The sequence below is a fragment of the Aspergillus versicolor genome (assembly GCF_001890125.1).
Source record: "Aspergillus versicolor CBS 583.65 unplaced genomic scaffold ASPVEscaffold_5, whole genome shotgun sequence".
NCBI classification, from domain to species: domain Eukaryota; kingdom Fungi; phylum Ascomycota; class Eurotiomycetes; order Eurotiales; family Aspergillaceae; genus Aspergillus; species Aspergillus versicolor.
The window spans coordinates 1844216-1866145 of record NW_024467528.1 but is presented as its reverse complement, the minus strand read 5'-3'; the positions used below and the strand labels follow the sequence as shown (position 1 = coordinate 1866145).

Here is a 21930-nt window from a genome sequence, read left to right as displayed (position 1 = left end):
GTACGTAATTCCCTAAAATCCCGCCCCCGGCAAGCGCAACAGAAAAGAGAGAGAAATAATGGCGGAAAATCACAATGCGATCCCGAATTTCTAGTATCACGACACCACCCAACCTTAAACCAAAGCCGAAATGCCACCCTCACCCGCAATACCCAAATCCAACCGCGCCCGCCGCAACCGCAATTCCACCATAATCCGCCTCCTAAACTACACCGTCTTCACTCTACTCTCTACGATACTCCTCTGCCTCATCCTTCTCACACCCGCTGATGCAATCTATCAATGTTATGTCACAAAACGCCTCACAAACATCTTCATCATCACGGGCGGGTACGTCGTCACCTTTCTCCTCGCAGTTCTTATCTACGCAACCCGCATATACACGAATCGGAGCGTGTTAGGTGGAATCCCTAAGGCCTGGATCCCGGTGGAAAAAGAGGATGTCGGGAAGAGCGTTAGGAGGCTTGTTGTAGAGGGGCTAGGAAGGAGTGCGCTCATCGCGTGGGGGGCTAGGCCGAGGGAGGTGAAGGCGAGGAGTCACGCACAACAAACACATGCTCTAGCTGATCCAGATGCTGGTGGGCATGACGATGAAGAGAGGAAGGGCCTGCTCAGAGGATTCGACTTTGATGTCGACCCCGCGAATCCACCTTGGGGGGTTATCGAGCATCCTGGGTGGTCGGCGCCGGAATCCTCGCTGTCTGCGTCTGCACCGACTATAACGACTGGAGACGCCCAGCCATTGCCGGGCTTATGTTACCGCACTGTCGTCCGTGAACTGCCGCATCTTATCGAAGCAAAAGCCGTATCCCTTGCACCTCCTGATCCTGTCTTCAGGCTCCGCTCCACGAACCCTGCAGAAGAAGGTGCAGGGGATTGGGCTGGCTCCGAAGAAGGACAAGAAATCCCAGACACCCGCATCGTCGCCATCCTGCGGCGCCCGCCAACAATGTCCCTACGCAGCTATATCCATCACCTAACCGAGTTATCGATCCTCAACCCACCCGAAACAGGAATTGAATTCCTAGCCCTCTACGAGCGCGCCCGGTTCTCAGGGAGAGACCTCTACGAAGGTGAATTCCGCGCATTGATGGGTGTCTTCGCCGATCTTTTGCGCGGGATGCGCTCCCCCAACCACCATCTTCTAGATATGCATACGCAGACAGATGGACATTCGATGCGAGATACGCATTCGCTCTTCGGATCGCGGACGGAATCTGTTATTGGGCCGTCGGATGAAGAGGGCGAGACTGAGACTGACACCCTTGGTTCTGTGAATTCTCCGCGCAGCCGTGCCCATACAAGATATGGGCCTGATCAGTACACGACCCCAACCCGGTCAGGATATCTAGACGGGACAGAAACTCGAACCAGCGCTGCCGCTGCCGCTAGACCCGAGTCTACAAAGGGAAGAATGGGTGAAATACAATCATCATCACCATCGCAATTACAGGCCCGGAGTCAATGGCCTCGGACCCCTTCACCTTCAACACGTTCGCTGCGGCCGGTCCGGTCGAATGTGTCCAGGGCGGGGTCGAGAAGCGGCGCGAGTTTAAGTTCGGCATCCCGGTCGGGATCTGGGGGGAGTGTGATTCGGCTGGCTGATGTGCGGACGGAGAGTGTTTCGGGTTTGCCGTATGTTATCGGGAGACAGGACGGCACGTAGCGAGTGAGGCTCTTCGTCTCCCCCGACCTTGCGTACGTTCGTTCTATATTTAGCCAGCGTTTTGTGTATACCGTATACCCCGTTTCGCAAGTCAATTGTTTTTGTTTTTGTTTTTTTTTTTTTCTTGTCCCTTCTCTGTATCGTAATCATCTTCATCGGCAAGTTGGGAAGCTAGGTCTAGTAATCGAACCAGATTATATCCTAGAAGACACTTGGGAGTATATAGTTGATATTTAAATTATAATTCTTATGCTTTATGTACCTATCCAATATATCGTCATCACGAATAGACCATTCATCTACCGAAAAGCCAAGCTAAAAAGCAGGTATCCCCCGGAACCCATGATCTAACCGAATAAAAACACTGAAAATGAAAAGGAAACAACGCTCAATCGTAAGAAACATGCGAATATACAGAGAAATAAAGGTTGCCGCCTCATCTCGGCTCGACTTCGATACTGAAGGTTGAAAGGAAGGAGCGAGCCTGGAGAGTAGACAGGGACCAGATAAAAAGAAACCCCACTTATTGAGATGGAGGAGGCAGAAGAGTAGAAGGTATACATGATTTGTTTACTCTTCGCCTTCCATTTCAGACGAGTCAACCCAACCGCGAGACATTTCAACGGCCTTTGTCCATTGTTTGTACATCCTGCCACTTTTTTCGAGGGAGATCGCGGGGGAGAAAGAGGTTCGGTTGGCGCGGTTCATGTTCTTGAGTTCGCTGAAATCCTTCCAGATATCGATGGCGAATCCGGCGGCAATGGCGGCGCCCAGCGCCGTTGTCTCGTGCATGGCCGGTCGTTCGACTGGTATTTGGATGATGTCTGCTTGGGTCTGAAGTGGGGAGAATTAGCTTCTGGCTTTGCTTTTGCAATTAGGTTGTTGGTAGGATTTGAGACACTCACCTGCATGCAGATGTCCGAGTTGCTCATTCCTCCGTCGACAGCCAACTCGGATAGTTTATGCCCACTGTCCATCTCCATGGCGTCAAGAATGGCCTTGGTTTGGAAGCACGCGGCCTCCATCGTGGCACGGGCAATATGACCACGCTGGGTGTGTTGTGTAATTCCGACTGAACAGCTGGTTAGTGTCGTCATTGACGAGTTAATACAACGGAATTCACTCACAAATGGTTCCCTTGGCGTCATCAATCCAGTACGGCGCAAAGAGACCAGAAAAGGCTGTGACGAAGATGCATCCTCCATTGTCAGGGACCATCGCCGCCAAATCACTCACTTTACGCGAGTCTCGGAAAAAACCCATGTTGTTCATCAGGAACGAAACACCACTTCCAGCAACAGCAACACTTCCCTCAAGTGCATAGACGGGCTTCCGCTTCTTTCCTAGCTGGAAGCCGACGGTACCAAGTAGGCCGTGCTTCGATACAACTGGTTTCTCGCCAACGTTATATAGTAGGAAGCAACCAGTACCGTACGTGTTTTTCGCAGTGCCTGGCGTGAAAGAACAGTGGCCAACCAGGGCCGCAGATTGATCTCCAAGGTCACTAGCAATTGGAACTCCTTCCAGTGGCCCCGAGCGGATATAGCCAAATCCATCTGGGTCAGAAGATGGAAGAATCTTCGGCAGCCGGATCTTCTTCCGATCTATCTCGAAGAAATTGAGTAGCTTATCGTCATAGTCAAGCGTCTCCAGGTTCATGAACATGGTTCTCGAAGCGTTGGTCACATCCGTTACATGGTGGTTGCCCTCAACGCCACCGTTCAAGTTATAAATGAGCCATGAGTCGACGGTACCAAATGCGAGTCGGCCTTCTTCGTACGCCTGCTTGACAGCCTCATTGTTGCGGATCAACCACACTAATGATACAGACGAAGGATATGTGGAGAGCGGCAGCCCGCAGATATTCTTCAGGTCTTCGGAGCCCTCCTTGGCCCTCAGCTCTCGAACAAGGGCCTTTGTTCGAGTATCGGGCCAAGCCAGTGAGGGGCACAACGGTTCACCTGTCTCCCAGTCCCAGCAGAGCGTCGTCTCACGTTGACTGGTGATACCAATTGCTTCAATGTCTGACTTGGAATGGCCGAGGGCAAGGAAGGTTTTCATAGCCTCCTCAATGCAGGTATAGACGGAATCTACCATTTCATAGGGATCTTGTTCATGCCATCTAAACGATGGTAAATACGTCAGCGGCAAAACTCGGCAGAACACCAAAAAGAGTCCGCGGGGTATGGCTCTTACCCTGAAAACTCGTGAAGTTGGCGGTATTCCGCCTGGTATTTCGCAATAGGGTTCCCCGTGCAGTCGAAGATAATGAAGCGTGTACTCGTAGTACCCTGGTCAATGGCACCAATAAAACGGTCCTTCAGGTCATCATTGCGGCGATCTTCGTCCTGTAGCAAGGACCGATCACCGTCAATTGACTGGCGGGCGTGAATTTCGACTTGGGGTTGCTGCTCTTCCTGCGCCTCGATCTCGGCGTCGAGCTCGGACATGTCAAAAGGGTTCTTGCGCATGGTGGCTGTGTGGTGTGTTTGTTGTCAATGAGAACGAGGAAACGAGTCGGAGGGGGCGACAAAAACAGGCAGGTAAAAACAATTACGTCCCCGGATCAACAGTTACAGCAGAGCAGAAAGTAGGTGGGTGTGGGTGAGGAATTGAGCTACGGCGACTGTGGGAGATACAGTGTGAGGAAAGGAGTTGAGATGGTAACGGCAACAAGACGAGTGAAGAGGGAGCCAGGGAAAGGAAAAGAGAGGCCAAGGTGGACGTAATGGATGGTGACGTAGACAGCGAGCAAGGCCGAGGGGAGAAGTGTGGAGAGTCCCAGCCGATGGACGCTGGCGAGGACAAGAGGCAGAGAGTGGCGAGGATCAATGATGACAACAGACAACGGGCCAACAGAACCAGGAGCAGGGCAGCCGGCAGGGAATTAAGTATTACTGTTCTTACTGACAACAACTGAGATCATCGAGGGAACCGCTGAGAAAAACCGGCTGGCGAGAGGGGCAGAGGGGGGAGAGGGCCTCTTTAGTAGCAGGCCGCGGGTGGGCAGTGGAAGGCATTTCCAGACAATCAGAGACAATCAGGGATCGACCCCAAGCGGTTCTGCCATCCAGACACGTACCTGCCTCGACCGTTCGCCGGGCTCTTTCCCGGGCAGCGACCTCGCGTCTCTGGAATAATCTGGATAGCAATCAAGGCATGCCCATGACGGAGAAGGGTGGGGGCGTGGGGAAGCAGGCCTGCGATCTCTCCATTATTATTTGCGCTTCAGTTCCAGGCTCTTCTTTTCCCTCTTTTTTTCTGATCAGACGACCATCTTCTCCATGCGAGCTCGACATCTTTGCTGTCCACGAGTTCTTTCCCCTGGCTTCAGTTACGAATCCGCGACAAGCCCGCGCGGGTGCTGCCAGCGCCTCTTTTTATAGGGCGTCCCGATTGCGGAAGGTCAGCCCCCGGCTCGCCTTCCGCATCTTGCTGTGTCGTGGCCAGCGACGGTCAAGCTTCGGTCCAGCTCCTGTGAGTCCTGTCCCAGCTCCCACGATCTTGACGGTCTCGGCCCTCACCTGTCCCTCACATGACTGTTCTCTCGCTTTGCTCTGCAGAAGACTATCGCTCGCCATACAGCTCTCCCTGCAAGTCCCTGCCCCATTCCCAGATCAGATTTCAGATTCCAGAGCTATGAATAGTCCAGGGGCCCCTGGACCCGTTTCCGCCTCCCTTCTCCCGGTCACCCGGTGCAATGGGTGGGCTGCACTATCGACCTCGAGCCTTGGGCTCAATGGATCGTCTGTGCACCTGACAGTCTCTAATTTTCCTGCTTCTGGAATTTCGAATTCTAGACTGCCCAGCCCCTCCGGGCCCTCTGATTCACGGAGAAATTCTATGCGATTGTCTGCTCCCCTTGCTTGCTTCATCTCTCTCCTCTTTGTCTTGAGCTCAAGCCTCGCCAGTCTCAAGTCCCAAGTCTCACAATTCGTCCCTCCGCATAACTCAATCCTCTCGGCTCAGCCTTGGCACCCCCTCCTGTGCGTGCTGAGACTCTTGGGTCTTCCAGTTGGCTCTTGGGTCTGACATTTTAGTTCTTCCTATTATCGGACTTTGCATGAGTTATCCCGTCCCCCAAATTAGGCAATCTCAATCTATCATGGCCATTATTTACCCACTCCCGGGCTAAGTCAGTCACATGGTCATGCGGCGGCTCCATCCAGGCCGTCTCCGGATTCCGTTTCTGGGTTCTGGATACTCCGCCGGGCCTGACTCCTACGGTGGACACTTGTACAACTCCGTCGGTAGCTATGCAAAAGTTCTCGTATGTATGCTTAGTTATACAGTTACAATAGTAGAGAGCCGCCTGCTTTCTTCTCTCCAACCAACATGCTACCTAGCTATGTATGGGCCTGGATGGTTTCGATTCCATATCGAACAAACAGAAAATATAAAACAACAAAAGGAAAAGTAAAGCTAAAAGGTATGGGAAAGAACACCGCTCAAAGCACTACTCCGCAGACGTATGAGATTCAGGGCCTTTTACCCTAGGTGGAGTTGGTGATGGACCCAGACTCGCAGTCTGAAGAACATCGGGCAGCTTCAATGGCGTCTCTGGCGGCAGAACGAGTTTGTCAAGCTTCTCGCCCTTCAGAACCTTCTCCATTTCCTCTTTTGTTAGCGTTTCGTACTCGATCAACGCTTTAGTGAGCAACTCCAATTCATGTCTCTTTTCCGTCAAGATCTTGGTAGCCCGTTGTCGGGCTTCCTCGACCAAGCGTCGAACTTCAGCTTCAATCTCCTGCTTGGTTTCAGAAGACAAGCTGTTGTAGTTCGTTGACAGATCGACGTTTCCAAGTTTCTTAGAGTATCCGAACCGCGTGACGAGCGTAAACGCGGTTTCGGTGGCGCTCCGCAGATCCTGTATATCATTAGCAACTAGCCTTAAACCATCTAGAGTCTATCACGGGCAAGAACATACCGCTGTAATACCACTTGTGACTTGGTCCTCTCCAAAGATAAGCTCCTCAGCTGCTCTACCACCCATGGAAACATCAATGTCGCTCAAGTATTGGGTGTAATTCTTCGATACCATATCCATTTCGGGTAGGAAATGCGTCACACCTAGAGCCATTCCTCGAGGGACAATCGTGATTTTGTAGAGAGGCATAGACGACGGCGAGAAGTACGCAACCAGAGCATGACCAGCTTCGTGATAAGCGGTCAAAACCTTGTCCTTGTCCTGGATAATCCTGCTGCGAGCCTCGGCGCCCATCATAATCTTATCCTTGGCGTAGTCGAGATCCTTTGGCGTGACCTTGGGCTGCTTATTCCTGCTAGCATAAATGGCGGCTTGGTTGACTAGATTCTCCAAATCGGCACCAGAGAATCCAGGAGTGCCACGGGCAACCACTGCAATATCAACATCAGTGCCAATTTGGATGTTCTTCAAGTGGTGCTTCAGAATCTCCATCCGTCCCCTAACGTCAGGAAGGTCGACGACCACCTTCCTGTCAAATCGACCAGGGCGGGTCAGAGCCTTATCAAGCAGTTCGGGGTAGTTCGTGGCGGCAAGAATTATGACACCGGTAGATTGTGAGAATCCGTCAAGTTCCGTCAGGAGCTGGTTCAGGGTCTGTTTCACATAGGCGGCGTCCCTTTCGTTTCTTTTCGCACCAATGGCGTCAAGTTCATCAATGAAAATGATGGCAGGTGATTTGCCTCGAGCTTGTGTGAAAAGTTCACGGACACGCTTGGCACCAACACCTACATACACTTCATCGAATTCAGATCCAGACATGTAGAAAAACGGCACACCAGCTTCCCCAGCAACGGCACGAGCGAGTAGAGTTTTTCCGGTTCCAGGAGGTCCAACAAGGAGGACACCCTTCGGCAATTTACCGCCAAGAGATGAGAACCGTTCTGGGTTTAACAAGAACTCAACGAGTTCCTGAAGCTCATCCTTAGCTTCGTCACACCCATGGACGTCGCTGAAACGGACAGTTTGGTGCTGGGGCTGGGCTTCGTTGTTTTGAGACCCTTTTATATTCTTCAAAACGCCGGTCGTTTCGATGAGAATCGAAATTATAATCATGGAGACATAGGCGAAGAAAGCAAAGAAAAAGAAGAATTTCACCCAACGGAACACCGCGCTTCCGAGTGACTCTTCGACGACCACATACAAAGGAGCCTCCTTGGCACCGGTTCCTCCCTGCTTCGAGGAAACTCCTATTTGTCCGCCATAATTCTGGGCCGCAATAGCTTGTCCAACAGCTTGAACCTTATCCGGGCTGAGACCTTGAGTGGCGTTCGCTGCGGGTGCTGCTGCTGCCCCGCCGACGCGCTCCAGAGCCTTCAAATAGATAGATTCCGAAAGTGCATTACTCGTGAAATGGCCGCTTCTGTACCGCTCAATCACGATGGCTGGCATATTTGCTCGAAGGAGGGCTTGATAGAAAGCATTCTGGGCGCTGACGCTGTTGGGATTGTTGTTTGCGGTCTTCTCTTTCTGCGCTAGCAAACCATGAGACGGACCTCCAAATAGAGAACGATGCTGTTCGAATCTTCTTAAACTATTGAAATTATGCGTGGGACGGTTAAGACCGAGAGGCGAGGCCAGTGTCGAATAGGTTCGAGCAGACAGTGAGGAGGAATATCGGCTGTTGAGGGACGCTGGCATCCATGGTGTACTGCCTGAAAAAAATCCACGCTTGTCAACACGCGTTCGACCTATAATTCCAAACAGATATAAAGGCTTACCGTTGAACAAAGGTCGTGATCTGAAAACTCCGGTGGCGAAGGTCTTAGACGGCATCGAGGCGAAGAAGTCGGGCAATGAAATGCACGCAGAGCGCTGACATAGCATCAGTACTCGTCCAGGAATATCACACCGTGTGAACACATTTGGGTTTGAAAGTCTAACCTCCGTATGTATACGCCGTGTTGAATCTTTGCTTGTAATTCCGGGAACTGCGGAGGTCTGTCCGATGCGATTCAAGGGAGCCTTCAATATATTCATCGATGGCCAGGAGTTCGACGTCACTGCCGAAATGCTCTAATCAAAAATAACAGGTCAGATAAACTGCGCTCATGAATTTAGGAAAATCAGCCTTACCGGCCTGAGAATTGGAAGTTGGAAGGCCATATTCGGAGTAAGCGGCGCTGGGCCGCGAGAGCACAGGAAGAAACCCCTCGCAAGGTCGAGATTAAGGGCACAGGTTAGATAGGGTAATAATATAGGCTATCAGTAAAACATCGCAAACACCATCCCCGAGTGAACGCAGATGACACGATGCGACGAGAGAGTCTGATGGATGACTGTCTTGTCGGAGGCGGCGGCGAAAGCCAATTGTTGAGTTTGCCAAGCTTTGCCATTGTGGAGTGAATGCTCTGCAGTAGTCTTATCGAGGATCACGTGCGGATATTGTTCCTTCCTCATCGTGTCTTTTGCCTCAAAGACGAAGATCCTGCCCTCAAAAACCAATCTACAGAGCTATCTTCAAGAGAAATGGTCTCTGTTTTACCCATTTACTTTTAATAAGTCGGTTCTATCTTGGCTGTCTATTCAACTGCCTCTCTACTTGTGATCTGATTGGCCTTGCATAGTTTAGGCCACTGCCAGACTAAGGTGTATTGATTGGACTCCGGCGAGTACGATATGACAGACTGCAGGCCAGTGGTGAATTCTTGCTCGATACCAGAAATGGATGGTTTGTGAGATATCTTCTCCAACTACTGCTGTTCCACTGGCGATATACATATATGGTGTCAATCCATTTGCAGTTGCCCGCGTGGTTATATATATCCCTAAATAAGGGAGCAAAGTACTACATACACACCCGAATTCCCATGGCTGGGATTTGATAGTGATGCGATAATGCCCTCAAGGACCATTTTCCTCGTGGGCGCACCCACATTTTCGAGCTTACAGTGGGATGAAAATGACCTGTTTAAGGAACCTGTCTATCCGTTTGAAGGCCCCAACACACGCAACGAGACATCTCAGCTGTATTCGGATATCAACCCAGTGAAATGGAGGATGTTGCATGGATTTGCAGCTCCAGATACCCCTCTCAACGTGAACCCGCTGGGACTGACTGAGGGAGCTAAATTTTTTACGGTCCATGACCTTGCAATGTCACTAGGCCCGCAAGCAACTGGACCTGAGGATTCGAGACTATCCCAATTCTACGACCGCTCCTTCACAATTCATGAAACCTCTGAGATTTTTGCACCAGGCGCTCTCTCGGGAGACTCCACCCTAGACAGCGGTCTATGGACTGAAAGCATAGATACTTCGATTGCAACCAACGACGAGGGGGAAGTCTCGGCAGTGCGGCCACATATCCAAGGCGGCGTCACAAATTTGCAAGATATACCTAATGCAGAGTATTTAAATTCCATCGTGCCGCAAACCATGTCGGTGAACCTGATTGTTGCAATCATTGCTATCCGGCCCCCTCGTCGTATTGTGACAAGGCAGTGGAAGAGGGATCTAGAACTGGTTGAGGTAGTGGTAGGAGATGAGACGAAATCTGGGTTTGGGGTTACGTTCTGGCTTCCTCCGTCGGACGACAAGGCAGACACTCGCGAATGCGGCGATGTAGCCGGGGAGCACCTTCGAAAGTCGCTGATGCTACTTCGACCACGAGACATTGTTCTGTTACGCACAGTGGGACTGAGCTGTTTTCGGGACCGGGTACATGGGCAGAGTCTGCGGAGGGGGTTTACCAAGATCGACCTGCTGCACCGACAACAAGTGGACGCAACTGACACAGGCGGGATTTACAAACTGCGGGACATCCTGAACCACGCGGTCAAGCATGATGATCTGCCGCTGGTGAAGGTGCGCAAAGTACACGAGTGGATCAGACGATTTGTTCCGGATCTAGCAGGCGGTGGTAGGAAGACGCGCAGAGCTGAGACTTTACCTCCTGATTCACAGTAGGGGACGTTATAATTAGAAACAAGATTGTCTCGCTCTTGTGTCTTGGGCCCTTGGGCATGTCATGGAGCCGTGGGTAGGAGTGCGGAAGAACAGTTGGTTGGATCGGAGGAGTACCGTAAACGAATGAATGATGTTACTGTCACCATGGGGAATATGATGTACTATTTGCTGCTTGGCTTTTGGCTCTCACTCGATCGCCCTTCCATCTCTGTAACCACGGAGTATGGAACCCCTTAATCATATGCGGGTGATCGTTCTTTGTTCCATGAATTGCATGACTTGCCTGTTGACAAGGTCACGAGCTGTAGCTGTACTAACTGTACGCCCGTGCCAGTGGACTGACACAAGCAGGGTCTCGGAATTGCTCAGTCAACCTTCAGAAGCAAGACCAGTCAACCTTCACCATGCTGCTGAGTGCTGATGCTTTTGATGCTGGGTGAAATTGTGAATGTCAAGGCTATCGAGCGATTAAATCCAGGGGCAGTTTGAGCCCCACGACGGCCACCTGATCGGAAACGCTACGCCTGATCCTGTACCATCCGGGTACTGGTAATCTATCTGGCCAATAATGTCACCGGGACTCGCCCCTGTGGCGGTTGTCCGCAAACAGAAGGTTGCAGTCTGGGACCTGGTGGTACCTTTCAATACAATCAGGTTTCTTCGACCTTCAACGCTCAACGTGTTCTCCCGGCTTTTTATACCGCGGCGGCCGTTCATCTTCCTTTTCTCTTCTTCGGGATTATACCCTGACCTTCTCCCGTGGTCAATCGCTTCAATTGAATACAGCTTATAGATCCTTTTCTTTTATCCTCCTCCAGCGCTTCGTGTGGCCGTGTGTTGTCTTTCCTCTCCAACTGCATCCCCGCCCGCATTGAAGCTCCGTCTCCGTCACTCGATCACGGAGAGAACAATAGGTCGCAGAGTTAACCTCGTTCTACCGCAACAATGAAGGGTACATACCCCCCAGACAACCGATAGAGTAAAAAAAAAGAAGAATTCCCTAGCTGACTTTCTTTCCTTGACAGCACTCATTCTCGTCGGTGGTTTCGGTACCCGCTTGCGGCCTCTTGTGAGCAACCCCTCGATGCCACCAACGCTCAATAAACCTGAGCCACTCAATGGACCGAGAGCTAACCAGTTCGACTTGTCGCTAGACCCTTACCCTCCCCAAGCCGCTTGTCGAGTTTGGCAACCGTCCTATGATCCTGCACCAAGTTGAGAGCTTAGCTGCTGCTGGTGTGACCGATATCGTACTAGCTGTCAACTACCGCCCAGATGTTATGGTTTCTGCGCTCAAGAAGGTACATGGACCCAATTCAATACAAACCACCCGCATATGCTTACCTTTGTGGCGGCAAAATAGTACGAAGAGCAATACAACGTCAAGATCGAGTTCTCCGTTGAGACAGAACCCCTCGGCACCGCTGGTCCCCTGAAACTAGCGGAAAGTATTCTTGGAAAAGACGACTCTCCCTTTTTCGTCCTGAACTCCGATGTCATCTGTGACTACCCATTCCAGCAACTAGCAGACTTTCACAAGGCCCACGGTGATGAAGGAACCATTGTTGTCACCAAAGTGGACGAACCATCAAAGTATGGTGTTGTCGTCCACAAGCCCAACCACCCCTCTCGCATCGACCGATTCGTCGAGAAACCGGTCGAGTTCGTCGGCAACCGCATCAATGCCGGTATGTACATCTTGAACCCGAGTGTACTGAAGCGCATTGAGCTGCGTCCTACCTCCATCGAGCAAGAGACCTTCCCCGCCATCGTCCGGGATGGCCAACTTCACTCATTTGATTTGGAAGGATTCTGGATGGACGTTGGTCAGCCAAAGGATTTCCTTACTGGTACCTGCCTATATCTCACCTCTCTCACGAAGCGGAACTCGAAAATGCTGGCTCCCAGTTCGGAGCCTTACGTGTACGGCGGAAATGTCATGGTTGATCCGTCTGCAAAGATTGGGAAGAACTGCCGTATTGGACCTAATGTTGTCATTGGCCCCAATGTTGTGATTGGCGACGGTGTTCGTCTACAGCGCTGCGTCCTGATGGAGAACAGCAAGGCTAAGGACCATTGTTGGATCAAGTCTACCATCGTTGGATGGAACAGCTCCGTCGGCCGATGGGCACGCCTGGAGAATGTGACTGTGCTCGGTGATGATGTGACGATTGCCGATGAGGTCTACGTCAACGGCGGCTCTATCCTGCCGCACAAGAGCATCAAACAGAACGTTGATGGTAAGTTCGCCCGCTGCAAAATTGAAATCCTCTTAGATACTGACTCCTATCTAGTTCCTGCTATCATCATGTAAACGCCGTTTCTGACTTGTCATAACCCCCTCCCCCCAACCCTCATCACACCACCTACACACGCCTACGCCGAAACACCTCAGCTGCATAGAACCGGAGTCGATTTGCGCCTTCACAACAGTCGATTTCAAGTATTCAAATCCTCCCCGTCGACGTTTACCTCTTCTTCCCAACTCTCTAACCTTCCCCTGGTGCTCGATTCGCACCTCCAAACACCTTGACGGTGGAACCAATACGTGCTTGGGATCGAGCTCCATAATTCTGTTCCCTACAGCCTTAGTAATCGATTTCTCGATATATTTTTTGGACTCAGACTTTACATTTCCTTGAATCCACCATTTGGCCCGGTCTGATTTTTTTTCTCGAGTCATGGTTTATACATACATAATCTGCTTCCCACTGTCTTGTTTCATTCCCTGATCTTTCTTTTTTACGTGACTGATACAAGGGCATGAGCTATTACTTTTACGCCATCTTTCATTTCTCGTCTCGAAATTTCCCCCTTTATTGTCTGCTTCAGTTCCTGGCTCGGAAGATGTATGGGTCGGGTAACTGGGCTCCTACTTACCGTTTTAATGATGTACGTGGACGAGAAATGTAAATATGGAAAATGAGAACTGGGAATCGAAATAAGATATTGAACTCCTGATCCACGTCCTTGATCAATGTAATTGTCTATTAAGTACTTATTGATGTACTCTCTTCTATGTAGTAATGTACAGGGATCGTTCCTCGTATTATAAAGTCCTAATTGTTAAAAGGAGGAAACGAAGAAAAGATGCAGAAAGATTCGATATACCCGAAAGTTCAAACGAGTTCGCAAGAGCAGTATTTGGAACGCGCCTTACTCCTGAACACGGGTCTGTTTCTCCTCCAGGTCAAGCAGCTCATCCCATTCCCTTCTCAATTCCTCCATCTGCTGCCAGCACCTCCTCCCTAGATCCTCGAATAGCTCTTTCTGCTCGGAGGTAAGATCCGTGGCACCGCGCTTTCTTCGACGAGATCGATCCTCGTCTACAATGGCGGGGCCGACAACGCCGCCGTATCCCCAGCCCTCGACCTCAGTGGATGCGGGGAAACATGCGCCTGTTCGCACAGTCGAGGAGCCCCATTTTGCTCTGCCACCACCGTGAATGCGATACGGTGCCTCGGCGGCGTCGAGGTCTGATTGTGAAGAGAGGGCGAGCCAGACGGGTGCGCAGGCCCCGAGGTAGGTGGATAGGGTGTGCCATGGGGATCCGAGCATACGGGCTATCCAGGTGACTGCGGTCATGGCGTAGATGAGGATTGCGGGGAGGGGGAGGATACTTGTGCTGCAGACTCCGGGGTGGGAGACGTATGTGGTTGGACAATTGGGGGAGTTGGTTTGTTCGGTGTCGGAAGCGTCGGGGGTGGAATAGAAGCTCTTCACCCAGGGGGCTGTACTAGGGAGGTCCGAGGTGAGAGACAGAACGTCGGTTAGAGACTTTGACACCTCGTAGGGGGCACTACTTCGGAGTCCCTGTATATCATCAGCATCGAGCAGATGGGTGGCTGCCTCCAAGCTGGAAACCCATATAACGCGACCGGGGCCATTGGGAGAGCCGGATCGGTGGAGGAGAGGCATGGCGTTGTGCGCTAGCATATAGTGACCGAAGACGTTGGCGCAGAAAACATTCCCCAGGCGAGGCTCTTTATCCGTGAGAGTAGTAGTCTGGTTGTCTGCTAGCACGCCGGTCTGCGCGACCTTGTACGACGGCCATGATACCGCATGAACGAGGTCCGTGAGAACGGACCAAATGGCTAAAGGCCAATTGAGTCCCGTCCAGCCTCCTATACCAGCATTGAGCACGATTGCATCGAGCTTCGGAAGCGTCTTGTTCAGGCGGCGCGACAACGCGCGGACGGAGAGAAGGTTGCACAAGTCGGCATTTTCAGGAACGAAGGTCACTCGACCCGCGGCGGAGGGCTCGTTGACAGATTCGCGAAGGTGAGTTTGCAGACTGCGGAGGGTGTCGCTGCCCTTTCTAGTGCTGCGTGTAGTGAAAATGACCGTCAATGACCGGTGGTCGTTCTGACGAGAGGCCAGAAATTCATCAGCCAGACGACAACATGTTGAGAATCCTAGCCCACTGCGGAGGTGAAAACATCCAGGGGACACCAGTCAGGGAACAATGGACCACGGACGAACGAAGCGGGCGAGCAAGGGGAGGGGGCACACTGTACCTGTTGGCGCCCGTCACAAGCACAAAGACCCGGTCCTCGACGTCCGCAACCCCACTCGCGGGCATGGTGGTTCAAAGTGGTTTGAAGATCGAGATACCGACTACCCGCGATCCTTGAACTCGGCACTATGGAAACTGGGGTTGATTGGCGCATCGGATGACATAATCAAATTATGCCTCAGGCCGAACTGGCTTTTGATCACTGATGATCACCCTCTCTTCTGTACCCTGTCCATCGTACAACAGCCAGATTTTTTTTTTCTTTGACGCTCACTCACCGGCTCTCCCGGATTGGTACACACCACCAGGTAACTTCAGTTTCGGTTTGTCAGAAACTCGAAGTCTCGCGAGCCGGTTCTGTGTCAAGGAAGTGGGATCCAAGTGGGCTTATTCGTCTCTGCCAGGTGCTAAAAGCTAGTGCATCCATCGAGCCAGAACGGTCTCATCATCACAATCACCATCCCGCGTCATTTGATATGTTGTGATGTCAGGCTTGCAGAGACGACGAAGACTGAGTTTGCCTTGCACTAGCCGATCATCCCCCACACCGACAATATCTGGGGTAGATTATATACCAGGATGGGCGCATTGGAGGACAAGCAGGGATGCAGTCAGGAGGCGGGGTTGCCCATCGATTACCTCGTATTCGAGCTGTCTAGACTTTGTGCTGACTGGGGTTGAGGTCCAGAAGTAAATAAGCGATTCCGCGGAACCCCTCGTGCTGACACTTATAATATATTAATCTTTACAGGGCTCAGTAGTTGTATTGGGTCACCAGATCGGCTAACTGTCTGTTTGGTTTAGTGGTCTGACCTATTCTAGACGGGTGCCATCGCTTAATTATTGTTCCCAAGGAACTGAAAAGCCCAGAGAGGCCATTGAAATGGCGTCTTGATGTTGGGGAAAACAATGTTTACAATGCTCGCCAATCCTAAAGGGATCAACCTGCGAGGGGTTATACGGCCATGCAGAAAGACGGCTGATTGCCACCAGCCACCCATGTCAAGTATATTTTCCATCGCCATATGGTCCTGCGAAGAGCTCCTGCGAAGAGCTCACCAAGCGCAAGGTGAGGGTTGGCGTTGGCCTTCTCCGCACTGCCTTGCACCGGAGCCCCGGAATATGGGGAGTCGAAATGCGGAAGCACGGCCGGAAACAGGCGGCTTGAGCTAAAGCTGTTTAATAGCAAAGAAACATATATTTAATAAAACCTGGGCAATTTTTTTCTGAAATGACGAAACAGGTGCCCTCAGCAGTGGTAAGGGTAAGGGCTGTGTACGGTAAGCTGGTAACAAGATGTACCGATGCTGTAGTAATTTCGAGAGATGCCCATGCATGCAGAGACATGTTCATTATCATATCTGAGATGCGAAGTCCTTTGAGTGGGAGCATAGAAGGCAGGAAACCCGAACACTACATTTCCCACCCGTCTGTGAACTTTGTGCAGGCTGCAGAGACGACGTGGATACACACGCTCCACAGCGGACCGACCCTTGACTGTTCGTGGTCTTTTCCGGAAGTCACAGGAGCACCCGGCATAGAAAATTCTCCGTAGTCCGCAGAGTACACCGAAATTTTGGAAGGATGGATTGAGAGAATGCGCGATTCTCAGACGAGGCTTCGGCCAGCGCATCACAATTTTATCGGCGAATCCTTTAACGACCTGTCTTGGTCGCCTCATTTTCAAAGCGCGTCATGCAGCGCTGTGTGCTTCCATCACAAGGCCCCTAAAGATCGTCAACTCGGACCCGAGAGATCAAAAACGGAGGCTGGGTGGCAGAAAGTGATAGTAAAAATCTTTCAGGTATTCACACTCGAAAAACTCTAGATTCTGTAGCGGGTTTTGACAAACTAGGTATGGCCAACGGACCAATAAATGCCATCCCTTTTGTAATCTTTTGGGCATACTGATGATGCCCGCAAGGCTGCAAGGGGTCGAGTCGCTGTTCCTCGGCGAGAAGGATTCCCTTTGTTGGCAAGAACAAGCGAGTTCAACATGATCATCAGAGGCCCAGTTTCAAGTTGGGTCCTTCTCCCATCTGCGACTGAGAGAGCGGAGCTCACCGACAATCCAGTATAGTAATCATTGGCATTGGGCACAGATTCTCAAGTTAGTCATGAGAGGAGGTCTTCTCACGCAATTATTGCCCCGTTGTTGTGAGAACCAAGTGGGCAAGGTAGTTGTCGACTCCGGAGAGCGGGTCTGGTATATTCAAAATCCCAACGGTTGTGTTTGATCTAAATTCTCAAGATTATTGATTGGCTTCCCTGGAGATCGGTCATGGATCCCGTTGCAAATATGGAGTAATAATAAGGACGGTTACTCACTTCCAGGTTCCAAGTCCACAGCATTCCGATCCAAATGCCATGGGACAGTGCCTTGCCCAGGTCGGATGGCCCCCACACTTGGCCACTCTATTCCCAACTTGCGGAGATAAGAGAGTGAGTAAAAAAGATCGAAAGACCTGCTCGAAAAGTCGTTTTTTTTTGCGAGGCCGACTGGCGACTGCACGTCTGCAATATCCACACTGTCTTCAATGCTGGTTTCCCTTTTTTCTTTTTGCCCACTGGTCCCATGAGCGATCTGCGGTGGACTCACTGGCTCGATGGATTGCCAACTGGGATGGGTGTGAGACAGGCGATAACCGCCCGATCAGCTCCCGCGTCGACTAGAAGAGTCTGCTGCGAGTCATTTGGTCAGCACTAATGCCATCGCACAGCCTTGGAGGGCGGAAAAGAAATGGTTTCCGTGGTTTAGCGGCGGCAGGACTTCGACCGACCACCAGTCTGGCCGCAAAGGCTAAGAGCCGAAAACTCGACGATGAGACATGTCGCTCCGAGCCTGGACAGGATGGGACAATAAAAAATGCGGGGTACAAAGGTACTATCAGTACAGAGAAGCCAATAACGCTCTCAATTGCAGCATGTGTGATGACCAGGGAAGGAGTGGGAGGGCCGGCAGAAACGGATGACTTCGGTTTTCCAGCCCAGCGATTGACAACGCGCTTCACAAAATGGCAGATATCTTTCAGCGTGTGCTAGAACTCGGGATCACTATTACAAGGGGGCAGAAGTTGATACCTTAACTGATCTCGATGGACGATGAGCGATGAGAATCATGAGATAGATTGAAGGCAGCAGGTTTATTGGTTCACCCAGCGCCCGCTGTCACCATCGCTAGTCCCGATGAGCCCATGACTAGCTTAAAGTCATTGATCGGCCAAGAAGCTGGAATTCTCAGCGGCGCCTTGGAGATTTGGAATGTCCCATTGAACTCGCGAATGACGCAGGTCGCGTGTAATATTTCTGATAATGCGACAAGATGACACGAAGCGATGGAGGAATGCCGCATCGAAGGATTCCTAACAGACGTGTCTCTTCAGCACCTGCCGTCATCCACCCCAAGCGAAGGAGAGAGATGACCTCGCAAGGACTTGGAAGGGGACGAGGAATACGAACGACATTGCCAATTAGAGTTGGCGCATGATTCTTTCAGCCCTGGAGGCCTTGGATTTCCCACTGAAGAGGTTCACGACAGGGCCAATGACCAGGTAGCTGGGATCGAGTCCATCACATTGAATGAACTTAATCGTGGACCACTGCATCTCAGCTGAAGTCATATCACATCATTAGCTCACGGCCCTCATGGATCTTCGTTTGTTTACTCCTTGGTTCCAGGAAAGCATTGTTTCTTCTTCGGATGAACCTCGGGGTAAATGGATTGAAGCACGGATGGATTACCATATATGGAACATACAGGGGTACGTGTAGGTACTTGGCTGGCCATTGCGAAAGTACTTCTGTATAGCTTCACACCGCGAAGATCAGATCAGATACCTAACGAGACCGGCAATTCGTGGCATCGACCGCGCAAAATAGACAGACTTGTCCAACCGTAACAACGACCGCCCATTCGCCAATGGAAAGTCCAGCACCCCCAAGAGTTTCAAATAGACGCGTATGCCAATGGCGATGCAGATGGTGTGGTACAGGGCGAGAGAGTCCGGATTTCCGCCCTTCTTCTATAGAACGGGCGCTGTTATTGTTGGTGGCGCTGGAGCTACACCGGAATTAACCAGTAATCTGTCTTTTTGCTTTTAAAATCGCGCGATATTTGTAAATATTTGTTGAAAAAAATATACCATGACTTACTACTACTCGGCTGTCTGCGGTTAACTTGCGTTGAGTGTGAACTTAGTGCTATACGATACGTTGGATAGCTGTAGAAAAACGGCAGCATTCTGAATTCGAGCTAAAAAATCTCACCACCGATCGCCACTGGCCCATGAGCCCCTTTCATCCGACGCCTTCCATGTGGCAATGAGAAGTTGGGATGAAGTTCGTGACTTCGAAGGGCTGAAGCACCCACGTTGGCAAAAGTGCAAATGACCCCTCCGCCGCCCAGCGAACATCGAAGGGGCTGATCAAGAGAGTTCTGCGTTTCCTGTTTTGCCAGCGCCTATTTTCTTATGTGTCTGCTGATCATTATCCTTCAGCCTCTCCACCAAGCGCAATAGAAATGGAGGACGAGGAGGGTGTCAGACGGGGTTGGAAGTATGGTGACGAATAATGGATACTAACTCCTCATCAACGATGTTCCCCGTTCTCGCAACAAGGTCCTGAACAGGAATCAAGTTCAGGACTTCGGAAGATGATGATCGAGTCTTTTTCGTCTGTTGCCTCCTATTCGTGCATCGAATAGTCTCCTTCCCAACAGATCCTATGCGGAGATCTCCACATAGAACTTAATACGTACTGCCGCGCTGCAGATACCTGGAGATGTTTCTTCATTGATCCCCCGGAGCTGGATCTCCCATCTCGCAGCCACAAATCAGATCAAGCGGATAATGGTCGAGGGAAGTCCATCACATGGCTGAGCGAGGATCAATGCTTGGCCGATTTGTTGTCTCGTACTCGGCAAGAGTAGATTTCTGGGGTTCTGGTTTCTCACTTCTGGGTCCGCGATCTATCAGAATCCGAACTATCCGCCCTTATCTGAGGCGAATTTCGTGAGTTGGGTCAAGGCTCCATAAAACAACAAGGCGAGAGTGTGAAGGTCTGCAATGGTCACGCTCTGAATGGCCGGCGGATATACCCGCTGTCCCACAGACTCCATCGATAAGTCTCCCTCCAGGACACCACAGCGAAATCAGGACTAAATTGGTGAGGCCCGGAATAATACACTGAATGGGAGGTATTTTGGCCGATCGCCGATGAGTGCGGCTTTCATTCCTGTATTTTTCGTTCACCGCCAAGAAATATTGAGATCGACGGGATTGCATCCCCGGTGAGTGACAGGAATTGGACGACTTCAAAGACGTTGAGACTTGAGCGACGCACTTCACAGTTGGCTCGCAGGATTCTGTAGGCAGCATGCCGCGCTGACGATGATCCTTCTGAGTGATGGATGCGTGATAATATGGATTATCGGGGTTCTGGGTCCAGGTGGCTGAGACTTGAACCGGTGATCAGTGTGAGCTTGTTCCAGATGATTACGATAATCGTATTATTAAGTATCTAGTGCACCCAGCTGATGGAGGAGGATCCCGAGATTGCGTGGCGATCGAGGTGTCTGACGAGAGACCGCACCAGCATTGAAACTCAGTAGCAGATGCGATTCGAAACACAGCCACGTGGGGATTGATCCCTTGGGGCCGTCTTCCACTGTCATTCTGTCGAACATGGGGCTGGGCCTGGTCTTTCATTTTTGAGTCTCGAGAGACGAGTTGGAAGTCTGAATTCTACCTCGGAGTCCACTTGCAACAATCGCATCGAGACGGCGGGGGCTATTGTCCGCAGATGGTTCACATACCGTGTATTTCGGGGCTTGCGTCTGATGTATCGTGCTCGGCAGCCTCAGTTGAAACCTGCAAGAGAATAATGTTCAGTTATCAACCTCCCGTATTGATACTGCGGCTGTCCTCAGTACCAAGAATAGAAGGTCGGAGAGAACGGCCGTGGCTGCTTCGGAATCGCACAGCTTATCAGTCACAACAAATTACACTGTCGTTAATTCCGGTTATCAAGGCAGGAGTTCAGCAACTCTAACGGTGACGGGCACCCATATGGCTCTCGACCTCTGAGACTTGATGGCTTGGGGATCCCTGTTCTTTCGAGACGTTTGGTTCCTGGCCTATAAGGGGAGCGGAAGGCCTTGATGGCTGGCAGGGTTACAGGACCCTTATTTCTGAACCAACAATGGGCAGCCAGTCATCGTCGGGCGGCACACGGAAAGGTCCCCAAGGAAGGCAAATGCCCGGAGCGAAGGAGGAGGCAACTCGTTTGACTGTTGCTCGAGAGTTGCATTCCAGAAAGGCCAAAATGTGGGAGTTGCATGAGCGCGACGAGTCCTGACGTTTGTTTGCCTCTTGTGTATCACTCAGGATGCATCCTCCTCTCCCGGGGATTTGGAAAGTTTGACTACTTTCTTTTTCTGTTTTTGTCCCCTTTCTTTCATTCCCATTGTGTGGAGTCGTTGCCTTTGTTGTTTTGAACCATCTCGGCGGTGTCGATGATCGTCCATAGCCAGACCCCGTCTGCGATACTCCTGTCATGAAACTCTAATCTGGCCATCGGCTGTCACACTATCCTCTCATCCTGGGAATGGCTCGATGGGAGGCGGGCGTCTCGAATCTCGATAAAACACAACAAAACACACACCATCTGCGCGTAATTTTGCTGAGTCGCAAATACACTGACGGGTTTGCTGCCAGGCCGGAGGGCTGTCTCTACCAGTTTCCAACCAAGCCGGCGCAGTAGTGCCACGGCGGTCGAGGCTAAACTGTCCCAGACTTTTGCCCAGGGTGTCCAACAGCGCCAGGCCTCCAGCTTCGGGTTCGGCCGCAGCTGATTGGG

The 21930-nt window shown here is 51.2% G+C and overlaps 7 protein-coding genes across 7 annotated transcripts; 3 read left to right on the top strand and 4 right to left on the bottom strand.

Annotated features, from left to right (window-relative positions):
• Positions 1-19: 19 nt before the first annotated feature.
• Positions 20-1671, top strand: ASPVEDRAFT_42260 (uncharacterized protein). Its single transcript, XM_040812543.1, has one exon. The coding sequence runs from the start codon at positions 131-133 to the stop codon at positions 1664-1666; it is 1536 nt and encodes a 511-aa protein (XP_040668513.1). The 5' UTR covers positions 20-130; the 3' UTR covers positions 1667-1671.
• A 565-nt stretch (positions 1672-2236) lies between these two features.
• On the bottom strand, positions 2237-4137 carry ASPVEDRAFT_84229 (glycerol kinase; the record flags this gene model as incomplete). Its single annotated transcript, XM_040817516.1, has 4 exons — positions 2237-2500; positions 2572-2738; positions 2794-3788; positions 3863-4137. 4 exons carry the CDS (start codon positions 4135-4137, stop codon positions 2237-2239), a joined length of 1701 nt encoding a protein of 566 aa, XP_040668512.1.
• Positions 4138-5867: 1730 nt separating this feature from the next.
• ASPVEDRAFT_888871 (i-AAA protease YME1) lies at positions 5868-8756 on the bottom strand (the record flags this gene model as incomplete). Its single annotated transcript, XM_040818443.1, has 4 exons — positions 5868-6533; positions 6594-8305; positions 8372-8666; positions 8727-8756. 4 exons carry the CDS (start codon positions 8754-8756, stop codon positions 6123-6125), a joined length of 2448 nt encoding a protein of 815 aa, XP_040668511.1. The 3' UTR covers positions 5868-6122.
• Positions 8757-9488: 732 nt separating this feature from the next.
• ASPVEDRAFT_84227 (uncharacterized protein) lies at positions 9489-10559 on the top strand (the record flags this gene model as incomplete). The annotated part of the gene is made up of 1 exon (XM_040817515.1): positions 9489-10559. One exon carries the CDS (start codon positions 9489-9491, stop codon positions 10557-10559), a length of 1071 nt encoding a protein of 356 aa, XP_040668510.1.
• An 872-nt stretch (positions 10560-11431) lies between these two features.
• ASPVEDRAFT_193838 (mannose-1-phosphate guanyltransferase) lies at positions 11432-13127 on the top strand. The gene is made up of 3 exons (XM_040809147.1): positions 11432-11860; positions 11923-12799; positions 12854-13127. Exons 1-3 carry the CDS (start codon positions 11759-11761, stop codon positions 12871-12873), a joined length of 999 nt encoding a protein of 332 aa, XP_040668509.1. The 5' UTR covers positions 11432-11758; the 3' UTR covers positions 12874-13127.
• A 588-nt stretch (positions 13128-13715) lies between these two features.
• Positions 13716-15141, bottom strand: ASPVEDRAFT_132993 (3-keto-steroid reductase; the record flags this gene model as incomplete). The annotated part of the gene is made up of 2 exons (XM_040806983.1): positions 13716-14982; positions 15077-15141. The coding sequence occupies 2 exons, from the start codon at positions 15139-15141 to the stop codon at positions 13716-13718; spliced, it is 1332 nt and encodes a 443-aa protein (XP_040668508.1).
• A 1916-nt stretch (positions 15142-17057) lies between these two features.
• ASPVEDRAFT_692389 (uncharacterized protein) lies at positions 17058-18321 on the bottom strand. The gene is made up of 5 exons (XM_040816016.1): positions 18157-18321; positions 17961-18080; positions 17675-17757; positions 17404-17589; positions 17058-17313 (listed from the first exon to the last, which is right to left on the bottom strand). Exons 1-5 carry the CDS (start codon positions 18193-18195, stop codon positions 17217-17219), a joined length of 525 nt encoding a protein of 174 aa, XP_040668507.1. The 5' UTR covers positions 18196-18321; the 3' UTR covers positions 17058-17216.
• Between the last annotated feature and the right edge of the window lie 3609 nt (positions 18322-21930).

Bases quoted from the DNA above. Each gene is read 5' to 3' on its own strand.
- ASPVEDRAFT_692389 (XM_040816016.1), bottom strand. From the start codon at position 18,195: ATGATTCTCATCGCTCATCGTCCATCGAGATCAGTTAAG. The intron at 17,590-17,674 runs GTGAGTCCACCG...TGGATATTGCAG, and splicing joins GTTGGCAATCCATCGAGCCA to ACGTGCAGTCGCCAGTCGGC. The intron at 17,314-17,403 runs GTGAGTAACCGT...TTGAGAATTTAG, and splicing joins TGTGGACTTGGAACCTGGAA to ATCAAACACAACCGTTGGGA.
- ASPVEDRAFT_42260 (XM_040812543.1), top strand. From the start codon at position 131: ATGCCACCCTCACCCGCAATACCCAAATCCAACCGCGCCCGCCGCAAC.
- ASPVEDRAFT_193838 (XM_040809147.1), top strand. From the start codon at position 11,759: ATGATCCTGCACCAAGTTGAGAGCTTAGCTGCTGCTGGTGTGACCGAT. The intron at 11,861-11,922 runs GTACATGGACCC...GCGGCAAAATAG, and splicing joins TGGTTTCTGCGCTCAAGAAG to TACGAAGAGCAATACAACGT. The intron at 12,800-12,853 runs GTAAGTTCGCCC...ACTCCTATCTAG, and splicing joins CATCAAACAGAACGTTGATG to TTCCTGCTATCATCATGTAA.